The sequence below is a fragment of the Gymnoscopelus braueri genome (genome assembly GCF_963280865.1).
Source record: "Gymnoscopelus braueri genome assembly, chromosome: 7".
In the NCBI taxonomy this organism is placed as follows: Eukaryota; Metazoa; Chordata; class Actinopteri; order Myctophiformes; family Myctophidae; genus Gymnoscopelus; species Gymnoscopelus braueri.
In genome coordinates this window covers 46312083-46328328 of record NC_137608.1, presented here as the reverse complement: position 1 = coordinate 46328328, position 16246 = coordinate 46312083, and the positions used below count along the sequence as shown (strand labels likewise).

The 16246-nt window shown below is 40.9% G+C and overlaps 1 protein-coding gene across 2 annotated transcripts; it reads right to left on the bottom strand.

Moving 5' to 3' along the window:
- Positions 1-515: 515 nt before the first annotated feature.
- Positions 516-7398, bottom strand: LOC308088782 (4-hydroxybenzoate polyprenyltransferase, mitochondrial-like). Of its 2 annotated transcripts, none has more exons than XM_080433361.1 (9): positions 7205-7398; positions 6360-6544; positions 5395-5774; positions 5094-5260; positions 4422-4543; positions 3294-3379; positions 3065-3198; positions 2241-2429; positions 516-1685 (listed from the first exon to the last, which is right to left on the bottom strand). In XM_080433361.1, the coding sequence occupies exons 2-9, from the start codon at positions 6368-6370 to the stop codon at positions 1536-1538; spliced, it is 1239 nt and encodes a 412-aa protein (XP_080289487.1). In that variant the 5' UTR covers positions 6371-6544; positions 7205-7398; the 3' UTR covers positions 516-1535. The 2 variants fall into 2 exon arrangements, with proteins under 2 accessions (XP_080289487.1, XP_080289488.1); XM_080433362.1 differs by having other exon boundaries at positions 6404-6544.
- Between the last annotated feature and the right edge of the window lie 8848 nt (positions 7399-16246).

Here is a 16246-nt window from a genome sequence, read left to right as displayed (position 1 = left end):
TCCCTTGGTTTCCGCACTATAAGCCGCACCGTCAGTGCGCCTTATAATGCGGTGCGCCCTATATATGAAAATAATACATTTATTGAAGGTGCGCCTTATACTCAGATGCGCCTTATATTGCGGAAAATACGGTAGTCACAAGCTCTTTGCGAACGCGGAAGGAGGCGCCTCCGACCAAGTGGAGCTTACTATGTAACCCTGCTCAGGTTGTGTGTCTGTCTGTCTGTCTGTGTGTCTGTCTGTGTGCATGCACTACCTATGTAGAGGGCGCCAGAGTGCAGGAATTTAGACAATGCTCTGATTTAAATGCAACACCACACACACACACACACACACACACACACACACACACACACACACACACACACACACACACACACACACACACACACACACACACACACACACACACACACACACACACACACACACACACAGTGAAATAACACGGATTACAAGTCCGTAAATACACAATATTTTCGAGCTGCGTTCGCGCGTCTTACTTGTGTTAATACTGTTCATTGGTTCAGTATTTATAAAACCCACAGACACACTTAAGCACTTTCACTTTTCCGATTGTGTTTGTAGATCTGCTATTTTTGCCAGATACTCTTGTATGACAAAGTATGGTATTAAACTAAAAACTAAATAAAACATATGGAGACACTAGGTTTCTGCCTGACAGGCACACAGGCACTCATTAACACACAGTTTAAACTTATTCTCCATTTCATGATATTATGAAATAAATGTTTTAAAGATCTCCCAAGGAAGGTATCCATTCTCTTACGCACTTTTCTCAACGTATTTACTGTTTCCTGACGCGTGAAGCAGGATTACATAACCAAACAGAAGCATCTTCGTACATGAGGAGACTGTGTAAATATGTTATGCTTCATACCGTACGTAACCATACAGATTTAGAATATTACAAAATGATAAAATTGGGTCGATTGGATAGACATATTTCACAAATGTATGTTTTAGCCCCCAGCAAGCCTGAGGTACTGCAGCCAGGAATTTTACCCAGGTGTCTGTGGTGCTGGGCGAGTGTTTTACCTCTGTCACAGGGACAACCCTACCTCTAGACAAGTTAACCACATGAACCATAGCGTCACAATTCTGGGCAAGTCATAATAGGCGAACATTCGACCCGATCTACAAGCTCACACACGTGATGTGTTGTGAGCTTGTAGATGGCCTATTTCTGCTAGAGATTTGGTGTAGAAGGGGAAAAGGAGGGGGCCAATTGAACTACAATCCAGTTAATGAAGTGTACAGGGGTGAAGTGGTTAAAAACTGTCTCACAGGCATTTTAACCCCCCAAAAAAAGAAAAACAGAAAAAGTACCAACATTGTGGCACTGCCTCTCTAAGGTATCAAAACCATTCTTTCGAACTGCAGGTTTTGGACCAGGGTACAAGACAACAATGTCCCAGCTTAAAAATCCAAAAGCAAGCAAGGAAGAGCAAATGAATACACTATTGTTTGTTTCATTGCAGGCCGTTGAACTCTTCCTCTCTAAATGTCTTTTCTTACACCTCTTTATCCTGTAATAAGGTTTCTCTTCTCTCTTTCCATAAATTGCCGGTGATGATGCCTAAAAACAACAGCAGTCCAAGGTTTCTGTTGGAGACAAATTTCTTCCAGCAGTCCTCTGGCTTGTTGATGTCCAGTGTATAAATCTACCCAAGAAAGAAGAAAATATCATGATAGTTAGCTCACTATAAACACTGTGACTAATAAACAGTTCTTTTAATACTGTTGTCATTAACCACTTGAACCCCAGCATCCCTATTCTGGGTGGAACGTTCACCAAAAATAGCACATCTACATGCTTACAACACGTCAATGTGTTGTGAGCTTGTAGATTGGCTATTTTTGGTTAGGATATTTGGTGTAGAGTGAAACAAGAGCGTACCAAGTACAGATGAAACTCAGGTCCGTGTTACTAAGTATAGAGTGGTTAAAGGACATTTTCAACCAACCATTGGAACTGTATAGTTGGTAAACACAGTGACAGTCTGAAAATGGACTTTCCGAGAAAAGTCGTCACAATGCTCCAACGGTTATTAGATATTCTGCCATTTTATTTTCCTAAAAACTAAATTTGAAGATAATATTTTTCCATTCTTCAGTATGACTCAGTGAGGCTTTATTTTAAGTTTTAATTGGGTTGAACTACTCCTTTAAGTGTCACTTTAATATCACTTTGGTAGTCTGGCATCAAGACATCCTACCTGACGCATTAGGTGCAGGGTCACTGTGGAAAGTATGCCATAGTAAGGTAGAGTCTGCTCTGCATTCACCCCCGCCATGACCAGTCCTGACATCATGGCCACCATAAAGCCGCTCAGCCAGGGTTTGGTTTGATCCCCAAACCTCAGTGCTGTCGACTTGACTCCGATCCGGGCATCGTCATCTTTGTCCTAGTGGTCAACAAGGAAGAATATTTTCAGAAGCATGACACTGTGCTACAAAGCCAAAGAGTGGTCACTGTGTGTGCAATCTGGGAACCCATCGCCAAATAAAAAAGGAAAAACAGCGCCCTCTGCTGTTTTTTACTATTTCACTTAGCTCTGGGGGGAGAAAAATGGAGCACCCGTGCGCAAGGAAACCGGGGTTTTGGTCTGCCTTCAGCCTTTCACTTCCGGTGGTGCGACTATGTTTTCATTCCCACTAACAATATTTCTACACGGAACACTAACAGCACTTCTCCCAGAGAACATGGATCGTTTTGGTTATAAGCCCACTTGTTTCTATGATGAAAGAGCGAGTTAAAATGTGAATATCTTTCCGTGGTTTTGTCTGCTCCGAGGACGCTATTGTTAAATGAGTTTCGGTTTGTTTCTAGTGGGGAAGGATCGGCAGACACGTAAATCCCGCCCACTACATTTGATTGGGTAAAGCGCGGCCTGCTTCCTGATCTGAAGGCACGCCCACTTGTAGGCCAGTGCGTACGCGATATGACGAACCCCCCCGACAGATTCAAGCGGAGAGCAGAATCTGTTCTTGAGAGATTACTGTGTGTGTGGTAAGAATGAAAGACCTTTCTGCTGCCTACCTGGTGAGCGTAGATGGTGTCATATATCAGCGTCCACATCACTCCAGAGAAATACAGGGGGAGACACACTGACCAGTCGCAGGACCCCTGGACAGCAGACCAGCCCAACAGTGCTCCCCAGTTGAAGGTTAGACCTTAGAAGGAGAACAGTGTCACTCATTTAAGAGCCAAAAACTAAAAAGAAAAAAAAAGCAATCCCACATGATCATTCACAAATCCATAACGTTACCTAACACAAGCTGCGGCCAGTGGGTGATCCTCTTCATCAATGGATAAGTGACGACCAGAGACATCGAAGCAGCACCAAGTGCTATACTGTCAACAACACAATGAAAAGGAATATGTCACACACTATATTAAGCAGCAAATTACAATAAGAGTAATCTCTTATAAAAGATTTTCAGTTGCATTAAATTGAAAATAAGTTGGGCAGGGCTGCATGAGACAAGTTGGAACACCCCTGGTCAAACTGCACGTTTTGCAGAATTTGCTGAAGTGAAAATAAGTGGCATTTTTTGGCGGCAGTTGAACTGAACATGACATACAGTGTACATATAAAAATATATATAATTAACTGTCACAGGCCTTCCGTACATTGTTAAATACTCCATTCTCGTAAAGGCATGCTGCACTCCGTTATATAGCAGACCACGTTGTAATAACAGACTGCCTTTATTACAGGGGTTCCTAAAACTTTATCATGCCAAGGACCCCCAAATAGCAATATCCTCTGAATGCATATGAAAATGCCAGTGTGGGTGCAATCTGTGTGTGGGAGTGAGAGAGACTGTTCTTGCTTATCCTATGTGACCCTGTCTTCAGGTTGTACTGTACTTGCGTTTTCCAAGCCCCCCTCGTCCATCCTTCCCCTCCCATTCATGACCACACTGCGTTTCATTGGATAGCCGTCTCCCTCCCGCACAAGACAAAACATGCCACTGCTTCTTTCATCACAGTCAGAACACAGACACACACCAACAGAAGACCAACACGAAGAAGGAATCACACGATGGTGAAGTCACCAAAACAAGTGACCCAAATTGAGTTTGTTACTATAGTGTTTTACCTGCTGTGTAACTCAGCATGATAAAATGCGTCTCTCTTCACAGCACCATTTCGGGGAAGATAATGAGAGGGGGCAAGGGGGCTTGAGAAGCGCAAGTGCAACAGAAAAGGCAGAGTCGTAGATTCTATATAGAGAACCTTTCAAATTGCAACTATCGGTTTTCCAATGCTTTTTTCCTTTTATTGAAACCAACTGGCTTCAAAGTGTATTATGCTTAAAAAAGATTGGTGTGAATTTTATGGTCAGCCCTACAACTACATATAGTGTAGTAATAATGTAGGTATTGAGTACCTGTAATAATTAAGAGACAGCAGAACACCTAGTGCAAGAGAGAGCTGGCCTCCAAGGAACACCAGAGCCTGTGTCTGCGAGATCTCCCCTGAGGCGATGGGACGTGTGGCAGTCCTGGACACCTGCCATGAAGAGAAAAACAGAGTCCCATTTTCCTTCATTGATAAACATATAACAAATAATAATAATAACCACCACGTGGTTCCTTAATTTCCCCTCGGGATGAATAAAGTACCTACCTACCTACCTACCTACCTACCTACGTAAGTTTTAAGTACAAAAACAAGTTTTCAAAGTTAAATATTTGAAAAGCGTAAACATCAAACTGTAAACTATAGTTTGTGCTCAAGAGATTTGGTGCTGATTGGTCTAGAAGTTTGTGAGATTAAATCCAAACACACAGATAGAAACGCAGACACACATACCCTCTCTTCTAGACAGCTTAACACCTGCAGGGCCATGCCATACAAATTTAACATTTTCAACAATAGCCGTGACATCGTGACGCTTTGGTGAGCTTGTAGATCTACTATTTCAAAGATTTTTTTGCCTATAATAACATGCCCAAAATATGGACGCCAGGGTTAAAGTGATTAAGAAGTTCTTAATCACTTTAACCCTGGCAGAAGCGACTTAGTTTTCTGTGAATTAGCACATAATGCCTTACAATACCTTCTTATCAATGTCTTTGTCCCACATGTCGTTGATAGTGCAGCCTGCCCCTCTCATCAGCAGAGCCCCCGTGCCAAACAAGGTTAGCATCCCCAGGTGGGGCAGGCATCCAGGGTCTGCAGCCAGACCGATGCTCCATGTGCATGGCAGGTACAACAGCCATGTCCCTACCCCCCATAGACACAGACCACACAAGAACACATTTCAGAGTGACGCCACTGAGTCAAAAAAATCCTTTCTTTTAAAACTGTCTCCAAATAGAATAGAAAGTAGGTGAATATGAAAGTATGGATGTACAAACCTATTGGTTTATCGAGTCTCATTAGCCGGAGGTACGGCCGGACAGCTGCTGGTGCCAAATTCACGATCCCTGGAGCTGACAGACTGAACGGTCTTTTAAACTGCGTTCGCCAGTTAAAAGATGGGCGAGAGCCTGCCAAGAGGCTGCTAAAACCTCTGGGCAGCGAGCTTGGAGACAAGTCAAGACCCCGGCCGGTCCTTCTGTCCTTCTGGAGTGTGCAGCCGGAGAGAGCGGACAGGTGAGTGTAGCAGGTGCCATGGTGTGCTCCTCTGCAGGAATTCAAAGTGAACTTCAACTGCCAGGTCAACCTAGCAGGAAGCATGATGGCGTCTCTCTCTCTCTCCGATATCAGGTCCAATTTTTTCACAACCTTTACACATCTGAAAGAAAAAAGATAGGAACAATTCCCCGAATCACATCCAATGCTCTTCAAGAGAAAGGCCTGTCCCACTCACCATGAATGTTTTGCCTACAATATGCAATTCTTTTGTGCTGCCAGCTGAGCTGAACAGCTGCACAAAAAGAGAGGTGTTGGTGTGTGTGCAAGCTGTGTTTTGTGTGTGAATGTGTGTTTAGCCAGGTGTGTATCCAACACAGTGTTGTAACCTGTGTAGGCTACTTTGTCACCTGTATAGGCTATGATGAATAGCCGATCTGCAAACAAAGCCTCACAATATGATGCGTTGTGAGCTTGCAAACCTATTTTCACTATTGACCTATTTTTTTTTTTACAATTGTTTAAAAGAAATACAATTTTTGAACATTTCTCGATTATTATTATTATTATTTATTTTTATATTTTGCCTATAATCACATGCCCAAAATAGGGGTGTTGAAAGCGAATGATACATGCGAGTAAGGTCATTCATTATCACTATCAGTCTCAGTTATTAAAATCGGCGATCCTATTCAAATATTGCGCATGATAGTTCCTTTGTATAGAATGAGTTGAAACAAAAACGTACAGTGAATACATGTGGTTGACAGAGCTTCCATAACCATAACGTACTGAGTATAAACGTGGATGACAGAGACAGAGCTTCCATAATGCTGCAGAAGGATGATGATCGCACGCTCACTATCGGTGCAGCAATGTGATGCGTCCGGGTGGAAACGAACAGCATCCGGAACTTGGGACCAGAGTACAAACCTAAATCAAACAGACAGCAGTGGGAAAAGTACTGAAATGTTTTACTTAAGTAAAAGTATCAATACTGCAATGCAGAAATACTCTGTTACAAGTAAAAGTCCAGAAATTTATTTCAGTAAAAGTATAAAAATATGGCATCAAAGTAGCCTATACTTAAAGTACCAAAAGTAAAAGTACTCATTATGCAGATTGTCCCGTTTTGCAAGTGTTCACAAAGTATAAAGAAATCTTTTGAAAATAGCCTTAGTATGTAGGGACAAAGACAAGTGGTTAATGCATGTTTTGTAATAATAATAAAAAACGAATAACTAAAGTTTTCAAGTAGTGGAGTAAAACGTACAATATTTGCCTCTGAGACGTAGAGTAGAAGTAAAAGTATTAAAAATAATTATAGTCCAGTAAAGTAAAAAAAATCTCAAATTTGTACTTAGTACATGAATTTAGTTACTTTACACCACTGCACACAACTCAGGTGGCTGTTAAAAGTTGTGTATAAGAAGAAACAGTGTTTATTCTTCCCCACTAGATGGCGCAGTGCCGCCTTCCATGCAAGCTTACTACTTTGATAGAGGCACAGAGCCCACAATCATCGCTTAAATATGACTGCCTTAATAAAATGTATAATAAGCCATTTTTTCTAACCGTGCACGCTCAACATACCATTATTGTTCCTGTGGTCCGATCCACAGCTGTGGCAATGGTGGGCATGGGATGGTGGAACCAACTCCACGTGGAATATCAACAACAACACTTTCAGTGAATCGTAATAGCGAAAGTCTTTCACTATTATGGTGAAATTATGTTTTGCTAAGAACAGCAGCTAATCTAAACACACTGTATGAATTGTGTCAACATGAGTTAACTTAAGTGAAGTCAGTGTCGGAGTAATCTGATGCTTGTCTACCCATTCCATGCATGGAATTTCTTAAGGATTTCGGAATGGAAATGTTAGAATGTTAGAACTTCTGGTCAGAGCTGTTTCGGGATTTCACAATAAAAGTGTGAACTTATTATTATTATTATCATCAGTATCACCACCATCATCATCATCATCATCATCACCATTATTATTATTATTATTATTATTATTATTATTATTATTATTATTATTATTATTATTATTATTATTATTATTATTATTATTATTATTATTATTATTATTATTACTAGCCCATACCCGGTCGGCCCAAGACACCAAGACACCAAGACGGACAGACAGAGGTTACTCCAATTATATAGTAGGATAGGCTACATATCAGCACATGTGTTCCTTTACACTTACAGTCTATCGTTAAATTAAGTAAAATTATAACTATACAGTCCTTGGATATTTGCGTCTGCTAAATGACTGTAATGTAATGTCCTTGATATACTTTATAAACAAATGCATAGTTTAATTGAGAGGTCTTGCTGAAATCTGATGAGTGAGAGCCTGAGAGGTGTCTTGATATTAACAGATTATGCTGGGTATTCATGGGTATACCATATTACACACATATTTTGAGGTGAGGTTTTAATACCCATATGTAGGCCTAAAAGCCATTTCATGTTAACACAATCAAAAGTTAAAGGTGTTAAGAATAAGATTAGCAGTGACCAAGACAAGACCAGGTCAAAGTTGTCTTGTTTCTGAAACAAATCCAAGAGCAGAGAAAATGTTGCGTCAACACCAATTCTGAGAGCAAAATCAGATGTGTTAAAGAGCTGTGCTTTATGCATGGCCCATGGGTGAACAATGGCAGCATCCTACTCCATGTGGATCTGTCAGAGCTCTCACATCAGACTGCATGGTGTTGTTTTGAATCCTCCTGGGTAAGAAAATATAGAAATACAAACTAAACCCTAATTTATACTTTGTTATGCAACAGATAATTGATATGGTATAATATGTAAAAAATAGTATTATTTTTAACACTAATATTTCCAGTGTGATCTGCACTGACAAATAACAAAAATAACATAAGAACAGTGTATGATCCAACAAAAGACATTCCTAAAAACCACACTGATATGTTGCGATACTGGATGTACAGGTCTTACACAGGTCTTACAGGCTCAACACATCTTCAATACATCTGTAAAAGGGAGCTTTGTAGTGTGCATACTTTTATTTTTTTTATTATGGACAGATGATAGACCACTTTTTAAACCACTGACAACCTGTACTGGGCCTGGTGTCCCTTTTTTTTTAAATTGCAAAAATAGATCTACAATGCAACACATTGAGAGTTTGCCTTGTAGGTCAGCTACTTTCTGTACTTTTGGCCCAGTGGGTAATTACATTTTTTTGTTCCCATCTTTCCACTGTCCCCCTGTAAAAAAAAAAAAACTTAACACAAAATGCATTTCTGAAAAATCAGCATATTGATTTCAGGGATTCTAAAACCAGTGGTGTAAGAAGTACTCACATTTTCTACTTAAGTAAAAGTATCAATACTGCAATGTCGAAATACTCTGTTACAAGTAAAAGTCCGGAATTCAAAATTTACTTGAGTAAAAGTACAAATCTATTGGTATCAACATGTACTTAAAGTATTAAAGTATAAAGTACTCATATGCAGAATGTCCAATTTCACAACTTTTCAAATGTATAGAAATCTTTTGAAAATAGTGGTTAATGTAGGTTTTGTAATAATCAATATCTACAAAGCAACCAGTAACTAAAGTTTCAAATAATTGTAGTGGAGTAAAAGTATAATATAATATTTGCCTCTAAGATGTAGTGGAGTAGAAGTACAAAAGATTGGAAATACTCCAGTAAACTAAAAATACTTCAAAATTGTAGTACAGTAGCCTACTTGAGTAAATAAATGTACTTAGTTTACACCACTGACAACCTGTTAAGAATTTTGATTGTGACTTGGCTGATGAGAATGATTATATAGATCTTAATCCAATGCAGCTGTGCGTGTTAATTAATAACCAACTGCAGCTTGTTGGGCTACCCTTATTTTTTTATCTCTATGTAGGCTGTAGGCTACTCAACAAGTTGGTACAGTAGGCCTACATTATTTTACAGTCGTCACCGTGGCTTACAGCTGGACATTTTATTCTGAAAACTAAACGCAAACCCGGAAACTACATCTTAACTACAAGTTCTCTTTTATTTTTCCTGAGCGGAAGGAAGTCGGAAATAAATAAATCCCAGAGCGAGGGGGTTCGCGGGAAAAATGGCGAAGATCTGCGTGTCCAGGCTGCTTATGATGATGATGATGTGCAAAACATTGACCCCCCAGGGCGTCGTTTAAGACATTTCTGTGGCTCGTGCTGATACCGTGAGTACATATCTGTTCCTAAGACGTTTTTTTTAGAGAGCTATTCCGTACTTTTTCGCTTAACGATTTGTTGTTGATTGTGTGGTGCTCGGTCCAGCGGTGGAGAAGGGGTCTCTCCACTGTTGCCATAGGTTGTGAGAGAAATAAGCAACCAGGTCTAGGAACACAAGGCCAAAAGAAGCAACTTGGGCCACATGATCACGTTAAACCTACCGTATATGCATCGGCTATTTGAAAATAGCCGATCTGCAAGCTTGTAGGTCTGCTATTTTCGAAAACTCTTGCAATGAAATGTGAAATATTTGAAATATTTTTTGAAACATTCTACACAATTGCTCCCTGGCACAAAACATTTTCATAAAAATGTTTGAGAACCTCTGGTTTAAATGATAATGAAAACCTTTTGAAGCAAGCCTAAATAAGCAAATACACTTTAGAGCACTGCAACCACCAATTTATACAAGCAACTTTACAGAAAAAGAAGCCCAAAAATCGCTTATAATAAGCCGACATGGCAACACTGGCTCTCTCCCTTTGTGTTCACAATATGGTTTCACTCTGCTTCCCCCTTTCTGTTTTACTGATAAACATACACGTATTAAACTAAACGTGTCCTGGTTGCCTCTGGAATGAGGTTTTAGTCGGAAAATGGATTTGTGAAAGCTTATTATACTGTGTCTGTGTCTGTGTGTGTGTGTGTGTGTGTGTGTGTGAGTGTGAGACCCAGGTCAGGACTAGAGCGTTATTGTTGATGGTTCTTCCCCTAAAGTTAAATTAAAGGGACAATCCGCGATTTCGTTACAGTGCCTCCAAGTCTCTCAAAGCATTTAATTAATAAAACGTTGTTTTAACCAAGCTGAGTAGTTTAGAGAGGTTGATTGATTGAAATACTTTATCAGCAAAAAGCACAGGAAAGTACAGTTCAATACAAGGTCTACTGAGAGGATCTAAAACCCAAGAAAGCCTATGGATTGTTTCCATTGGGGTCCTTTGTACTCAATTCATCGAATGACATTAATGACAGACAAATATACACTACTGTGCAAAACATCATATAGTCCTAAACAGTTTGAACAAAAACAAATGTACAGTAAACAGTTCGAGGGGGGGGGGGGGGGCAGTATATAGTATAAAACTAACACTACTGGTTGTGGTTAGTCTACCTGCCCTTCTATTTAGAAATTCATATCTTATTGTTGTCGGGTAGAAGGACCACTACTGGTTGTTGCTTTTTGCTGCAGTATTACTTATATTACTTAAATGTCTACTATTGCACTCAATAGTAGAAATGTAGGTGCACTGATTCTGTTATGGCTTTGGGTCTGCCAGTCTGTCAGTTTCCTCCTGTTTCCAAGTTCCTTTTGATGGTGTAGGAAACTATTCTCTGACACCTTGGCATGGCTTGCTTTGAAATTTCTCTGAGGAAGGAAAAGACCCACCGTTTTAATGGTCATAATGATTTGTCTGTCATCCTTTTTGCCTTTTCCACACCTTATGATAGCAGTATTCTACTTCTTTGTAAGTAATCAACAAAAGTTGGGACAAAAATTGTTTGCGTCAACTTTCATTTTCCATTCCTGCTGAACAGTTGTAAGTTGTTAACCCTGAACAGTGTTAAGTCAGTTAACCCATTATTCTATTCAATTTAAAGGAGCGTTATTGGCATGAGAAAACATATGTTTACATTGCCAAAGCAAGTGTCAAAAATATAATTAAACAATTTAAGAAAAACAGGGGAAAGTATAGGCTATACAGTTGGAGGGGGTAGCCTACAGCTTTGTGTGAACAAAGCTATGTCACATTACTTTTTCTACAACTCTGAAATTCACATAATCTGTCAGTTAAAACATTTTGGGAACCTACGTTTAATTAAACTTATGGCTTTTACCTCCTCATTATACCACTGACCTTTGAACCTGGCCGTTCAGGTCCTTTGCTGGACTTTAATTGCTTACATTTTAATACCCCCCCCCTGAAAAAATGCGTATTTTTTTACTTTTACCCTGTAGTGTAAAAGTTGTTAAACATGAATAATCTTTTTGTCATTTTTAGGCAAGGGACGCTTTCTGCTAGGTATCTCTCAGCTGTCCTTTGTACCCTTTAATGCCTGAACCTCTACAGCCAATGAAGATGCAATATGGTATGAGGATTTTGATTACATTGTTCATGTCTGTTAAATTCCATAATTTGTATTATTATTTTGTATGTATTAACCTGTTTGTGAATGTTTTTGTTTTCACCCCAACAGTCCACTTTGCCAAGCCAGTCATTCCAGTGTAGCCACTGTGTACTTGTCTTCAAATCTAAGTTTTTCCTCTGGGAACACCTCAGCAACGTGCATGGCCTCAGTGTGGACACTGAGTTACCATCACTGAAGACTAACACGCCATCATCGAACCTCAAACACAACACTAACAGTGATGATTCAGGGGGAAGCTTAGCATGTCGCCACTGCACTTTCACAGCTTCTAACTGGGACGTCGTTGACAAACATGAGAAAAAGTTTCACCAAAAGTCAATAAAAAAAGTCGAGCCACTGCAAATACAAAAGAGATATCTCAAAGGAAAGCTACACATTATCAGAAGGCCAGGAATCAAAGTAGTGGCCGCCTCAAATAAGACGAAGAAAAATGCTGTGAACAAAATGTCAAGACCCCAGCATGACGATGAAACTGGGGCAAAAGTGAATTCCTCTACCTCAAAAGCAAAATGCATCTCCAATTCATCAACGGACCTGAAAACGTACAAAAGGCCATCGGGACCTATTACCAAATTCTTGGTACCGTCATCATCTGTATCAATGGTGAAATATTCCCCAACAAGTGTCAAGTTACCTGACCCCCCAAAACTGTCAGGTATATCCAAGGAAACTCTGATTTTGCACAACCCCCACCTAAGCACTGCCCAGAACAGTACCGGCGTGCTTAAGGTTGCTGCGACTTCGCAAAATGATCTTTGCGTTACATCTTTGCGTTACATTTCGGAGAATGCCCGTGTAGTTAATGACCTATTCGTTCGTGAACGGTTGATGGTTGGTAGTTTAGTGGAAGGATCTGTTTCAGCTGAAATTGGCAAGAGAGCACACGAAGACATTTCAGTAAGTCCTCCTAAGAAAAGATTAGGAGTGGGAAGTCCTCCTAAGAAAAGGCTTAAAACCGATGTGGGAGTAAAGAAAAGGCTTAAAACCGATGTGGGAGTAAAGAAAAGTCGAGAGAGCTCAGCAGTTGAAGCAAAGTTGTCACGCAGCTCAAACATTGCATTTGAAGTCAGTGACGATGAAGACGAGGGGGATAATCTGATACATGAATTGGATGGGAAAGTTGGGAAAGTTGATGTGGTACATGTAGACCACTCTCTGATGTACTCTTGCAAGCACTGCCGTCACGGAGACATGGTCGCTGACGACGTGTCAACCCATTACGAGAAGGTCCACCCTTACATCAGGTGTAGCTCTGCATACATGAAGGACCCACACGATCGGACCGCTAGGTTCCGGTGCCTGGAGTGTCCAGTTGAGTATCCTTATGTTGCTGACCTCAGGCTGCATTACAGGGTCGGCCACCCAGGGGCCCCAGATGTGTTCCAAATGCAGTCTCACACGCTTTGTTTCAAATGCTTTGTCTGTCCATTTACAACTTTATTGTCCGAGTCCTTGAAAGATCATTACCAGAAACAGCACCCATCACACATAGTGATAAATCCATTGATCTACTGCAAATTTAATGCAAGCATACGTGAAAAGGAGATTTCTCAAGCCAACACATGTGAGAAAAAATCCACCCCAAAGACTCCTGATCAAGGTTCTCTCAAGAGTGCCACTACACCAGACAAAGAAATGGCACCAGTGGAGATGTCTCAAGCCGATGCATGTGAGAAAAAAATAATTCTAAAGACTCCTGATCAAGGTTCTCTCAAGAGTGCCACTACACCAGACAAAGAAATGGCACCAGTGGAGATGTCTCAAGCCGACGCATGTGAGAAAGAAATAATTCTAAAGACTCCTGATCAAGGTTCTCTCAAGAGTGCCACTACACCAGACAAAGAAATGGCACCAGTGGAGATGTCTCAAGCCGACGCGTGTGAGAAAGAAATAATTCTAAAGACTCCTGATCAAGGTTCTCTCAAGAGTGCCACTACACCAGACAAAGAAATGGCACCAGTGGAGATGTCTCAAGCCGACGTATGTGAGAAAAAAATCATTCTAAAGACTCCTGATCAAGGTTCTCTCAAGAGTGCCAGTACACTAGACAAAGAAATGGCACCAGTGGAGATGTCTCAAGTCAACACATGTGAAAAAACACCCAGTCCAAAGACTGCTGATCAAGGTTCTTTTAACAGCGCTGCTACACTGCACAAAAACTCTGAGGCTTCACCCCCAGAAAAAGAAACCGGTTCACAAGGAGTGGATAGGCAGCTACATCAGTGCAAAAACTGCGCATTCACTCATCTGTCAGCAGTTGCTATGCTTGTTCACTACCAGAGGAATCACCCAGAAAGGGGGATGAGTATTGATCAAATTAAAATGGCCCGTGTCAAATCACAGATCCAGGCACCATTGTCCCCTGAAAGGAATTCCGAGTCTTCCGCCTCCGTGAGTTCAACGAACATATCACTGGTCTCCCCTCAAACAAGATTCTCAGACTCTTTAAAGGAAGCTAAAGACAAAACCGAATTATCTCATCAAAAGGCTATTCCTGACACTCAAGTGAAACCAGAAGACACGCCTGCAATTTCTCCTCCCAAGGTTTCTGGGCCTTTCCAGAGCAAGTGCGGGGAATCTCCTGGAAAGTGTGTCAATTTATCAGACGTTGATCCAAAAGAGGTAGATAAACTGTTCTTCTGTCAGGTCTGCAACTACAGTGACCCAACAGTTAGGGGGATATGGAGCCATCAAAGGGCCAGACATGGCATCACACAGAGAAACTCTGAGGAAATACATCTCCATACTGCTGCAATCCGGAGTAGATGTAAAACCTCTGCAGTGACAACTTGTCCTCCTCAAAAGATTGCTGACACATTTGCAGAAATACCTTCTTCGTTCAGTTCACCACAACCTGAAATGTTCTACTGCCATCTTTGTGATTATTACAATCCCACCATGAGAGGCATCATCGGCCATCTGAACGCGCAACATGTACGACATGCAGTCACTACTGTAGAAATTCTAATGTATTCGGCTAAGGTAAACAAAGAGAGACCGCAACGTAAAGCTATGGCTTCAGCAAGTTCTTCTGATTTGAATGCACCAAATTGGCCTGAGGCAGATAACCCATCAGGCAAACATGAAAATGATGCCACATGCCCGACTAATCTTAGTACACCGGGAGCGGACCTGATATTCTGTCAACAATGTCACTATGGCTCCCTAACTTTAAGGGCAATTCTGACTCATCAAGCTCAGAAACACGGCGGACTAGAGAGGTCTGCTGATCAGATTTTAAGATGTACTTCAATGATACGTAGGAAAATTCAAGAATCTTCGGCATCTCAAACAAAGAACTTGGCCTTGACCTCAACTGGCCTCCCCCTTCCCATCATTGAGGAAGGTGAGGAGGAAACGTTATTTTGCCACTTGTGCAACTTTAGACATACTATGTCGAGGATGAAGGAGCATTATAAAATTTCACATCCTAAAGTTATTACTACTCACGAGGAAATCGTCTCCTATTCCCTCGGGGTTCATGAACGGATTTCAGCAAGTTCTTCTTATTCGAAGGCATCTAATTGGGCTGAGGCAGGTATCCCAGTAGGCAAACATGAAAATGATGTCTCATACCCGATGACACCAGGCCTGTTTTTCTGTCAAAAATGCAACTATGGACACCTAATGGCAAAGAGTGTGTTGCAACATCAGACCAAAAGACACCGCACACTAAAGTCATCAATTGATGAGATTTTAAGATACACTACAATGATTAAAGAATTGAAATCTCCAACAAAGAACTTGTCCTTGACCTCAACTGGCCTCCCCCTTCCCATCATTGAGGAAGGTGAGGAGGAAGTGTTATTTTGCCACTTGTGCAACTTCAGACATACTATGTCGAGGATGAAGGAGCATTATAAAATTGTACATCCTAAAGTTATTACTACTCACGAGGAAATCGTCTCATATTCCCTCGGGGTTCATGAACGGATTTCAGCAAGTTCTTCTTATTCGAAGGCATCTAATTGGGGTGAGGCAGGTATCCCAGTAGGCAAACATGAAAATGATGTCATATACCCGATGACACCAGGCCTGTTTTTCTGTCAAAAATGCAACTATGGACACCCAATAGCAAAGAGTGTGTTGTCACATCAAACCAAAAGACACCGCACACTAAAGTCATCAATTGATGAGATTTTAAGATACACTACAATGATTAAAGAATTGAAATCTCCAACAAAGAACTTGGCCGTAACCTCAACCGGTCTCCCCCTTCCCATCATT

Excerpts from the sequence above, each read along its gene's own strand:
- LOC308088782 (XM_080433361.1), bottom strand. Across the intron at positions 5,261-5,394 it reads GAGACTCGATAAACCAATAG|GGACATGGCTGTTGTACCTG; the intron begins GTTTGTACATCC and ends TATGGGGGGTAG. Across the intron at positions 3,199-3,293 it reads CTGGCCGCAGCTTGTGTTAG|GTCTAACCTTCAACTGGGGA; the intron begins GTAACGTTATGG and ends TCTCCTTCTAAG.